The sequence below is a fragment of the Typopeltis vanoorti genome, chromosome 9 (assembly GCF_054136105.1).
Source record: "Typopeltis vanoorti isolate ZY-2024b chromosome 9, IOZ_Tvanoo_1.0, whole genome shotgun sequence".
In the NCBI taxonomy this organism is placed as follows: Eukaryota; Metazoa; Arthropoda; class Arachnida; order Uropygi; family Thelyphonidae; genus Typopeltis; species Typopeltis vanoorti.
The window spans coordinates 43,501,378-43,513,525 of NC_143557.1; the positions used below are offsets into that span (position 1 = coordinate 43,501,378).

The 12,148-nt window shown below is 34.7% G+C and overlaps 1 protein-coding gene across 1 annotated transcript in view; it reads left to right on the plus strand.

Annotated features, from left to right (window-relative positions):
* Positions 1-12,148, plus strand: part of nonC (serine/threonine-protein kinase Smg1) — a 1,124,353-nt gene that overhangs the window by 280,334 nt on the left and 831,871 nt on the right. The window contains exon 18 of the mRNA XM_090398044.1: positions 7,605-7,667. Within this exon, the coding sequence (XP_090254170.1) occupies positions 7,605-7,667 (63 nt within the window). The remainder of the gene's footprint in view (positions 1-7,604; positions 7,668-12,148) is intronic.

Genomic DNA, 12,148 nt, shown 5'->3' on the forward strand with positions numbered 1-12,148 from the left:
ATGGAATGGACAAACGTATTTCCTCCTAGTAGCTGAATTTGATACAGTTGAACTGTAACTAATATTGGCACGCATAGGGAAATTGCATCCATTGCCATTGATATGTTCTGAAGCCTTGTATTTTGCACTTAATATTCGCATCTGCCGAATTCAGTACTTCTGTTCGCATTTTGAGTTTATATTTTAAAAAAATACAGTATAATATTAGAGAAGTAAATTTTGGGTCAGTCACAAAAAAGCAATTGGTTTTTGTGAAATGTGTTATTGCTGATTGCCACATCTATCAGGGCTTAATTGATGTTATTCAGAAATGGGGAAAGAAACAGTAATTTTTAAAACCATGAAAACAGTGATGATTTTTCTTTTATTACATTACACATCACGTGTTATTTTAGTTTTTAGCTTACTTCTACATAAGAAGTCATTATTAATATTTGAAAAAAAAATATTAATTAGTATTTGATTCCAGGAGTAATTTGTGGAATAATAAAGAAATTTGTTTGTCTGGCTGTGTATCACATGGAATACATTACATTATCTATTATACCGATCCATTAACACACAAAGCACTCAAAACTAATTCTGGCAGCACATTCCACTCATTCACAATTCTCCAAGCAAAAATTATAATCCACACCACACCTTTATTCAACTTCCAGGGAACACCTGTTGTTCTGGTCCCTCTAGCAAAGTGCTGAAACATTTCCTCTGCATCTGTCCTATAAAAACCCTTTAAGCAACTTAAATGTTTCTATCACATCCCCACTTTTTCTCCTATCTGCTAACTTCTGCAATCCACACACCCTCAATCTATCATCATAGGGAACATTTCCCAGGCCACTCATCATCTTAGTTGCTCGCCCCTGAATCCTCTCTGCCGCTTCCTTGTCTTCAAGAAACTCTGGGGAAATGTTTCTTGAAGACAAGAAACATTTCCCCAGAAACATTTCTGGACTTGAGCACAGTAATCCAGATGAGGGCATATCAAACCCTTATAAAGAGGATTAACAACTTCCTTATCTCTACTTGTTAATGTGTTCTTCAATAGCCAAGTAATCTTATGGGCTACCTTAGCAATCTTAGGAATATGCCCTCTAAACTTTAACTCTCTGTCTACCACTACCACCCCTAAATCTCTAGCTTGATCTATTTCTTGGAGTATAGTGCTATCAATGTGATACACATCTTGTAATCTATTTATCCCAAAATGCATAGCTTTACATTTCTCAACATTAAACTGACACCCATTAATTTTTGCCCATCCTGTCAGCCTGTTTAAATTGTCCTGCAAACTTCCCACATCGCCTTGATTAACTGTTACTCTGCCTTATTCGCATCATCAGCTAACAACTGAATATTTCCTTTCAGGTTATTTCCTATATTATTTATGTAAAAATTAAACAGCAATACCTCCGAGCACTGAACTTTGCAGCACACCGCTAGTTACCTATTTTCACCTCAATTCTGCCAGTCAATATATCACTTTTTGATATCTATCCAGCAGCCACCCTCTTATCCAATTAACCAGTGTCCAGTACCATCAACAGGGTGTAGCATAGAGGTAGCCTCTTTCATGGCTCGGTTTAATAAGAGCACTTGTTTAGCCATATTGTGGTAGGCGACGTTTATGCTAACAATTCCTGTTAGCGTAGCAAGTGCGGAAAAAAGTTTTTCCAAGCTTAAACTGATTAAAAATTATTTGCGAACAGCAGTGACCCAAGAAAGATTGGTTGGTCTAGCAGCTATATCGATAGACATTGCTTATAATTTAAATTTAGGATGCTTATGAACAGTTTTATTTTGCGATATCCCTGTAGAGCAAACATTTAATTAATATTATGTAATTGCATTAATGTTTATTTTGTAATAAAAACAAAATGGCAGTAGGGATTTTCTTATACTGTATTTTTATCTTATAATCCATCAGGGCCAATATTTAACTGTTTGCCTCAGGGTGAAAACTAATCTGGCTATGGCCCTGCCAATGTCATATCGATAGATATGTTCTAATTTGCATAGCAGAGTTCCATGTGGTATTCTGTCAAATGCCTTTGCAAAATCCAGCAGAATCATCTGCTGGATTTTGCAAAGGCATTTGACAGAATGCCTTTTCCTTCATTCAACTTAGCTCTATTATTCTATTATAAAAAGTTAGTAAATTACTAAGGCAAGACCCAAGACATGGAGTAGTCATTACTAACACCATGTTTCAAATAAATATGTGCACAAGTTCACATGGAGAGAAGACACAAGAAATAAAAGCCTCATTGACTACATCATTGTTGATAGTGATATGATCATGCTCATTCAGGATACAAGAGTGTACAGAGGATTGGAATTTGGAAGTGACCATTACTAGTACTAAGCAAGACAAAAATATATATCACATTGAAAAGAACAGTAGGTAAGGAAGTTTTAAAAAGAATTTAAGTTGAATAGTTTTTACAAGTAAATTGTTGACTGGACTATGCAAACATTATTGAAAAAAAAATTGCAGCAGTTTGAAAACAAGAACCAAACTTTGGAGTCTCAGTGGCAAACTGTGAAGAAGACATCGATTCAGCTAGGGAGGTATGTGGTGAAGTTGTCTGCAAGGATAAAAAAATAAGAACATCATGGTGGACATAAGAAGTTAAAGAAGCAGTCCTGGAAAAGGAGAAAGCACCCAAAAAGTTCCTAGCAAATAAGTCAGCACTTGTCCTAAAAGAATACATAGAAAAATGTAAGAGAGCTAAGCTGTGTTTAAAAGTAGCTAAACAAAATTAATGGGAAGACTTAAACAAAATTAATATCAGGAAGGTGGGAAAATGTTCTGAAGGCTATTTGAAGAAGCTTAGAGATGGAGAAAAGAGCACTGTAAAAGGAATCAAAGCTGATAAAGGTGACATGCAAACTGAAGATAAGGATATCCTAGATGTCTGGAGTAATTACTTTGAAAGACTGTTAAACAAACCAAGCAGTTACAGAACCATACTAGAAAATTTTCAAGAGAAATGCAAAGAGGAGTACATTTGAATACTTGAGGTAGAAAACACATAAAAAAACTTGAAATGTGGAAAGGCAGCTACATATTAGTTGACCAGAAATGCTTAAGTACAGAGGTATAAAAGTTTTGCAGTGACTACACTGCATAATTCAGAAAGCCCTTTCAGGAGTTCAAATTCCCAATGATTGGAGTATAACTCTCATAGTACCCATCCAAAAAAGGAGGAAAAACTGAATGTGAAGAGGAATTTCTCTACTAAGTTTTCCAGGTTTCAAGCATATTTGAAAATAGGTTGAGAAAGATTGTGGAAGAGAAACTTGGAGAGGAACAAGCTGGGGTTAGGCCAAATAGAGGTTGTCTAGATCTGATGTACTTAAGTTTTGTAGATCTGGAAAAGGCATATGACAGGTACCTAGAGAAAAGTTTTTCAAAACGTTACAATTATATGGGATGAATAGTACATTATACATAGCAATACATAGTCTATAATTAAGTTGTCAGTCAGCAGTTAGATTTGAAGGAAATACAGTTATATTGTTTGGAGTAAAATCGGGTGTAAGACAAGGAAGCACATGATCTCCACTCTTATTCATCATCTATATGAATCACATTATGAAAGAAAGTCTGATTTTAGAATTGGAGATGTCAAACTTAGCTCTTTGCTTTATGCTTATGATGTACTTCTAAACACATCTAGTGCAAGTCTCCAGGATTCACTAACTAAATTGAATAACAGCTATAACAAATTTGGCATGAAAATCAGCAATAAAAACACCAAAACTGAAATTAGGCAGGGGTATAGAAAACTTCAGCTGTATTCTGAATCTTCTTCTTATTGTGCTATCTTCTATCGAAGGTCAGCAACCATCTTGGCAAACAAACTGCACTCTTGTGCTACTCTGAGCAGTTGTGCACTGCTCTTTCTTGTCCACGTCTTGATGTTGTCAAACCATGATATTCTTTTTCTTCCTCTAGTTCCTTTGCCATCAATTCTTCCTACCAAAATAGTTTGTAGAAGTTGATATTTGCTGTTTCTCATGATGTGGCCAAGATATGATGTTTTTCGTTTCTTGATTATTTGTACAAGATGTTTAGCTTTGCCAATGGATTTTAAGACATCTTCATTGGTAATTTTTTCTGTCCATGATATCTTTAGCATTCTTCTGTATAGCCACATCTCAAAGGCTTCGATTTTCTTGATGGTTGTCGCCTTCAATGTCCATGTTTCAACTCCATAGAGCAGAATAGACCACACGTAGCATTTCAGCATTCGGCATCTGACTTCCATGTTTAGGTCTTTATTGCAGAATAGTGTTCTCATTTTCATGAAGAACTGCCGTGCAACTTCAATCCTTGTCTTTATATCTATTTCTGGATCCCACCGTTCATTAAGCCAGCAACCAAGATATTTATATCTTGACACTTGATCAATATTTTTCCCATTGAGTGTCAGTTTCATTGATGAGGCTGGATGTTTGCTGATGATCATGTATTTTCTGTCAATGAGTTTTTGGAGATCCATAATATTATCTGTAATTAGCGCGGTGTCATCTGCATATCGTAGGTTGTTAACAATCTTTCCATTTATTGTGTTTCCCTCTGAACATTCTTCCAATGCTTTTTAAAAAACCATCAGTATACAAAATGGTGTTTTAACCAGTTTTAAGTTATGGATCTCAGAGTTGGGTTAGAAATAAAGCACTTGATCAAAGACCACAGATATGAGGATTCTGAAAAAAATTAGAGGGAGGGAACTGATTGTATCAATGGCAGAATCATATTAAAAATGAAGATATTAGAAAGGAACCTGAAAGTTTAGCAAAACAGGTTTGATTACAAGATGGCAGGAAGGAGACCCAATGGAAGACCAAGGTCTAGGTGGATTGATTCAGTCAAGAAGTGCTTTAGAAGCATGAAATGTATGACAATATTGGAATGCCTATAAATAATAGTTTGATTTGGAGGAATATTTTTGATAGGAGATTAATAATAATGTAAACTTAATCATATAGTGCTGTCATTGTAACCCGAATACCCCTTGGGGCTACATATCAGGAAATTGATGATGATAGTAGTGGATATTAAACTTTCAAAGTTGAGAAAAAAGTTATTATTTATTCAAAATATTTCATTATATTGATTCTAATGTAAATTTTTTTTGATTATTTTCTGCAGTTCTGTGTCATATGACTGATGGCTCTATCCATCTGACAGTGTCTTTTCAGAGCTAATAAGAATCCAGAAAGTACTAATGCAAACATTGAAAGCTTTGAATGTTTTCAATGTTTGTTTACAAATAATGGAGAAGAAATAGTTTGTTGTTTTCCATCAGATACTTTCTATTATATATCTAGTTTACATATTTCCTTCAACACTGGTAGTTATACAGAGTTAAAACCATAGCATTAACAGAAGCTTATAAATTTACTAAATCCAGGAATAAATATGACTGATACATTAGGTGACATCTCCTTTCTAATATATGACAAGTGAGATAACTGTGTGATGAGTGAACCACCACGAAAATTTTCAATCCTTGAGACTTGAAATCTGGATTTTTCCACCTAGAGACTTGAGGATTTTTAAAAAATCCCCTGTATCAGGAGAGATATCCATTGGGCTTACACTGTTTCATATAGCACTATGAGAAACTCTATTACTACAACGGTCTACATAAAATTTCCCAAGAATAGTATCTTCAGTTCAATGCTATGCTAAAAGACTTCTCTTTAGCAAACTTAGAATTTGAAATTAGAAATTACAATTCCCTTTAGCAAACCATCCATTATAAAAAAACTGTTCTGTAGTCGTATAAGTTTGCTGTGGCAAGAATTGACTGTATTATCTGAAGTAAACATATTTAAAATGTTCCATCGTCATGTGTGTGTGTGTGTGTGTGTGTGTGTGTGTGTATATGGGAGAGAGAAAAAAATCAGACCTTTGTACAATGCTATTATTAACTGTACAGTGTTATTATTCACTGTATTATCTGAAGTAAACATATTTAAAGTGTTCCATCTTTGTGTGTGTGTGAGAGAGAACAGGAAAAATCAAGCGTTTGTTCATTTTTCTTTCATTGTATGAAAGATAGAATCTGCAGTCAGTTTAAAGACTGCTCTTTTGAAGCATTGACTAATGATTCCATTATTCTTTCATGCAAAAATGTATTCCTAACTTATATACCATATCATGTACTGCATGTATATGTTGGCAGAGAGAAATGAGCCCTGTATACTTGGAGAGGTTTTCAGCTATCATTGATGATATTGGTATCTTCAATTTTTGTAAAAAAGGTTTTATGCGGTGTCTCCATTATGCAGGATAATGCTGCGACAAGGATGATACTGTATTTTTCCCCTTGGCGTTTCATGTGAACCTACTCATGACAAGTAAAACTTTTAATACATTAGAACCATCATGGGTTGGACAAAGGTTAAGTAATCTAGAAACCCTACTTTAGAAGCCAAGCATGGGAAAATTTTTTAAGGCACTTTAGGTTTGGAATAAACATTATGATCATCAGACAATGAACTTCATTTCTCACTCAGAGATACGTCACTAACATCCATGTCCACTGTTTGGCACAATTGATGAGTGGAGACACTCTTCATTTGCCTTACTAGGCTGAAAAGTTCAGAGAAAGACTTGCATTAAAATCTCATCTAGGATGTACAGAATCATTATAGAAGCTTTTCTTTTAAAGGTGAAATGTAAACCAAACCAACTATGTGGAGAAAAAATACAATTAAAAGACTTTATTGCCATACTTCAAATCACTGCCAGCATTAGGAGTTGTTAAGTTGAAGGAAAAAGATTTTGATTTGTGTGTGTAGGTGTGTCTGTGTTCATGAGTACAGTATGTATGTTTTTATTTTTTATAATGTAGTTATAACTTAAATGCTATATGAGAAATATTGCATTTTTCATATACTTGTTGTTGTGCTATAAATAAAACTCAAACCAAAATTATTTGTGGTTAATAAATTGAGCCGATTTGTTGGTCTGAGAGAGTATAAGTTTTCTTGGTGGAATGGGGTGGTGGTAACTACCTCTGTTTGAAATATTGAGCATAACCTTGTTTGAAAAAAACTTAGGAGAAAAAAATACATAAACAGTCAAAGAATACATTAGTTTTCTTTCCATTTTTACCATATTCATTCATTTTTCTCTGCAGTCTCCATACCTCACTTTGTTGGTGCAGCTGTTGAGTTAGTGTTTATTAGTTTAAAAGTCCTCCTTGGTTCAAATCCTGTCTAAATATACAGAATGTTTGTAAGGGATTTTCAACCAATAGTAGAGAGTTGGCCATTCTCATACAGTGATTGCAAGGAGCCTCAGATCCCTACATGATGATAATATATTGCCAACTAGGTTGAAAATACATTACCAGCTGTATGAGTTTTGTTATCACAATTACTTGTAATTGTTCACAACATTTTCTGTATCAGATAGATAGTTGAAAATGGACTACGATTTTTCAATTCAGAAACATATTGGCATATAATGTGTACATTTTGTATAATACACAATTTATTTAATAATTGTTCTTTTATCTAAAATGCTTTTTCTTTTCTTACTTTACCATGGATCTGAAGATTTATTTATTTGTTTATACCAGCTACTATAAAAAGTTATGCAAAGCAGTACTATAAACAGGAAGTTTCAAAATTATCACAGTCAGGTAAGTTTTTTTTTTTATTATTAGTTCTTTTTTCATATGTTTCTGATTTTATTATGCGAATGAATTTTCATTAGTTGAAATATTGAATTTAGTATTAGAACTGATTTATTGATTTAGCATATGGCTAAACATAAGAGAAATTAATAAGCAAAACTATATGCAAATTGACAGTTCAGTTGACCAATTGATAGCACTATCTGGGAACAAATGCAAGTTCCTGAGGCCTCCAGAAATGAGGCAGTTATCAGTGATAGATGAATAGTCTTTACAGTACCATACACACAAATGGATGACTGTGAAATTTCCAGCGGATGTAATAAGTGGGCACAGCAGTCTTGTCTGGTTCTGAACCTGTTTAGTTGGCTCCAGAGGTGTTGAGGTGGGTTGAATCCTGGAGTTTGATAGTTGGATCTTTAATCAGGTACTTGTTTGTAATTTATTCCAGTCTTCTCCACCAGTCCTGGGGACTATCATCTATATTTCCACAAGCTAGATAGTGTGTCTGGAGGTGGAGCATATCTTGATGTCTAGGAAGGTTTATGCTATTTCTGGTTTTATTTCCTTGATGGAAGCTTCTGAAGCAGATGAGTGGTGTGGGAAAGGACAGGCAACCATGGATGAGGAGTAAACCTTAAGGTACCAGAGATGGTTCTAATTGTTATGTTAAGCTGTGTGTCCATGTTAGTCATGTAGTGACTTTGGCTCCATACTGGTCAGTAAATGTCCTTATCATTAGGATGAAAGAAAGCCAAGGCTGCTGTTCTAAGAATCAAGGCATTACATCCCCAAGTTGTGTCTGTGATCTTGTTTATGATATTGTTCCTGGCAGATATCTTTAACTTCAAAAGACATATTTCGGTGATTACACCACATTTTTTATTATTCAGTTATACAATATACTGAAATAATAATAGTTCCCGACAAGTTTCGTAAATCGTAGGATTTACATCTTCAGGGGTAAATAGTATAACTTAATGTATAAACAAGAGAAATTAATAAATACAAATCATAACCGTCTGACTATTCGTAATCTCAAATAACAGAATGCAGATATAAAACGTTATTGACGTTGAACAATACTGGACAGTGTCACGTGTTCTTGTTCTTGTTCATACAGTCCAAGCTCAGATTGAGGTAGATTTTTTATTAGAGCTGACCACACTTGATGGAGAATTAAAACCTTGATTTTTATTGCATTGGGTTGGGTTTTTCAGCATATTAGCAGCTTCTTTAAATTTTCTTATATAGCAGTTGTTTTCTATGTATGACATCATCGTTTTTTTCCAGAGTACATCGTGTCCAGTGGAAGTGGTATGGAAAACAAGACCCATTTTTTGTTCTCTTTTGTATTGTACATCTTTTTGATGTTCAGCCATGCGTATTTCTCCACATCTTCCTGTCTGTCTTACGTAGCAAATCCCGCAAGAGCAATGGATTTTGTAGACTCCTGGTTTTTTAAGAGGATGATGAGGTGGTTTTGGTGGATGTAGGAATCTTGAGATTTTTTCCATAGGAAGGAAGGCTACTTTTACGTTGTGTTTGTTCATTAATTTGGCTATTGATTAAATTAATGAGTTGCCAAGAAAAGGGATCATTTATTAGCCTAAATCAGTGAAACCTTCATTTGGATAGAATGAAGGATTTTTAAGAAGGCTTCTAGTGCACTATAACAAACATTTCAATACTGTTAACATGTGGGTTGATTTGAGATATGTACAGAGTTATTAACACAATGGGTGAAAAGTATAATCTTGAATGAAAAGAATTCCTATTTTTTTAGAAGCTGAGAAGTTTTTGATGTGATGTTTATGCCAGGAAAGGCTAGAGAGGGAAAGAAAATCCTGAACCCTCTGTGGTAAGAGAAGGTGAATTGAGATTCTTTTTGCAGGAAGACAAGTCTGTGTTTTGGTAACACTGCAGGTGACTAAGTTATCCTCAATCTATTGAAGAGTGGTATTGAGATTAGTCTTTAAAGCAGTGATTGGAGAACTTGAAGTGTATTCACAAGATTAGGTCACTGAGAGGTCATTTATGTATAGAAGATATAGGGTACGTGATAGAAGAGAGTCCACTCGGATGCTTTGGAAATGTCATGAGCAATAACAAAGGTTTTTTTGGAAATCCTTCATTGCACTTGTCCAGATGTTAGTGATATAGGATAAGAGAGAGAGCTATAGATCTAGATGGAAGAATACATACCATCAGTCATTGATTAACTGGTAGACCTGTAGGTCGTGAAAAGCTGAATACTGATGGCTGTCTCCTTTATTGTTTGAGGACAGGTGATAATAGAAGGTTGAAAGTTTGAAAGATTCCCCCCCCCCACCCTTTGAATAGGCTGGATATAGGCTGTGTCCCATGTCTTGTTATATGTTCCAGTGGAGAATTAAAGAGTATAATGACAATGTAGAACACTCAATCTGGATTACAGTTTTTGAGTAAAATTAGTACAGGAGAAATTAACTACCAGAAGACTTTTTTTGGTATAATAGCAAACCACATTACTCTTGTGGTCTTTTCACTGAAAGACCACAGGAATAAGATGGGTCATCATTTCTTCATCTTCTGTGCAGGGGGTCGAGGAAGAGAACAATGCTAGGAGTTGAGCATTATTGTCAAGAGCTGTAACAGTGGTGTCACATTTGGATGACGGAGAAAAAAAGATGGAAGCATATGTGAAGAGAAGTTGCACTTGATGACTTTTGGAATAGCTATTATTGACAGGAGGTGAAGTTTATATCGTTTTACCCTTTCAAAGTGAGATATGTATTCATTTATTCTGGTTTTGTATTTGAAACTTGCTTCAGTGCCTGCTGAGTATGAGGGCTTGGCATAACTGTTTTTAAACCATGCCGTTGAAAGTGTATAGATTGTATAAATGTATTTTGGATAGACTGGGGAATGAAGGCTTTTATAGTATGAGAATAATTTTGGATTACTGTGAAGAACTTTGAATCAGTACATTTGAATCACTGTATCCATAGTACACTTAAAATGATTGTTAGAAGAAAAGGTTGTAAAGTGTTGGGAAAGTATCGAAGTCATCTGGTATTTGGGTTAGTAGATTGATGATTTGCATTAGTTCCTTGCTTACAGCAAATAATTCCACCATCTCTTCCAGTATTGTCTAAATGTATGCCGATTGTTTATTTTAATGGTTTGAATTCACAACACAGGAATAATAAGAAAAGAATTAATGTTTATTTAACTTATTTGCTATGTTTCACTGTTGATATTTCACTCAGCATCTTCAGAGCACAAAGAGCAGTTGTCACAGCATGTGAACAACAACCATTGGTTTACAGTGGGACCATTTTAAAAATTACGAGTCATTGGTAAATTAATGCAGCTATACTTGTTGAGGTTTGTGGAATGTTTTAAAGCCACTGCTGATTCCAAAAAGTCTTCCTGACTTATAATGGTTTCTGTGTTGCCCCCCCACCCCTCCCCAATATGATCCTGTGTGACAATATATCCAAGACGGTGTCTACTAGTCTTGACTTGCCATAGATGGTGGCACATGTATTTTGATGTTCTTTGAAGCAGATATCAGCAGCTCTTCCTGTCTGTTCATAGTAAGCCATGTCACAAGTACAGGATGTTTCCAATATCCTCGGATGTGATAAAGGAGAGAGTTTGTCCTTAAGTGAATGGATGAGAATTGCCAGTTTGGTATATGGTTTAAGTTTGGTGAGGAGCTGATATTTATTACGTACACTGGATATCTTTTCTGATGTACCCTGAACATATGGGATGGTAACAGTTTTTCTATGGTCTTGTGTATTAGGTGATGAAGGAGATTTAGGGGAGACATTTATTTATTTATTATTATTATTTTTCTAAATATTTTTTGGGGATTATGGTCATTGGCTAAAAAGTGTGACATAGGTAACTGAGTTAAGTGGCGTTTCTGAGTAATTTCTGAGTAATTGGCTAAAAAGTGTGACATAGGTAACTGAGTTAAGATTCACCATCATTACTGAGTAATAATGGTGAATGGTGTGATTGTGCAGGTATCTTCCAGTATGTGTGGATTTTCTATTAAAAAGAGATAATGAACCATTATCTTTTTTGTTTATAGAAAATATAACTATGTAAGCATGTAACTAGTGTATCTAGTTACATGCTTATATAGTTAGATTTCTGTTACATGTAGACAAGTTCCACACATGGAAGTAATGGTGTCCTTGAAATGTGGAATATGAGACTTACCTTTAGTTATAGCCAATATCATTTGTTTATTATGGTATAGCTCTTTTAAGACATCGATTTCTTTTTTGTGACATGTTGCCTTTTGAAGGTTAGTATTTGGTTGAAATGTTATGCCCAAATAAATAGTTGCTTTTTAGGGTTGACCCAGAACTTCAAATATTAGAATTTACAGTTGCACACTGTTCATAGTTCACACTCATATGTTCTGCAGAAATGACTTCACTACAAAACGTTTTGTTATATTAGAACTTTACAATATATTACGAAGC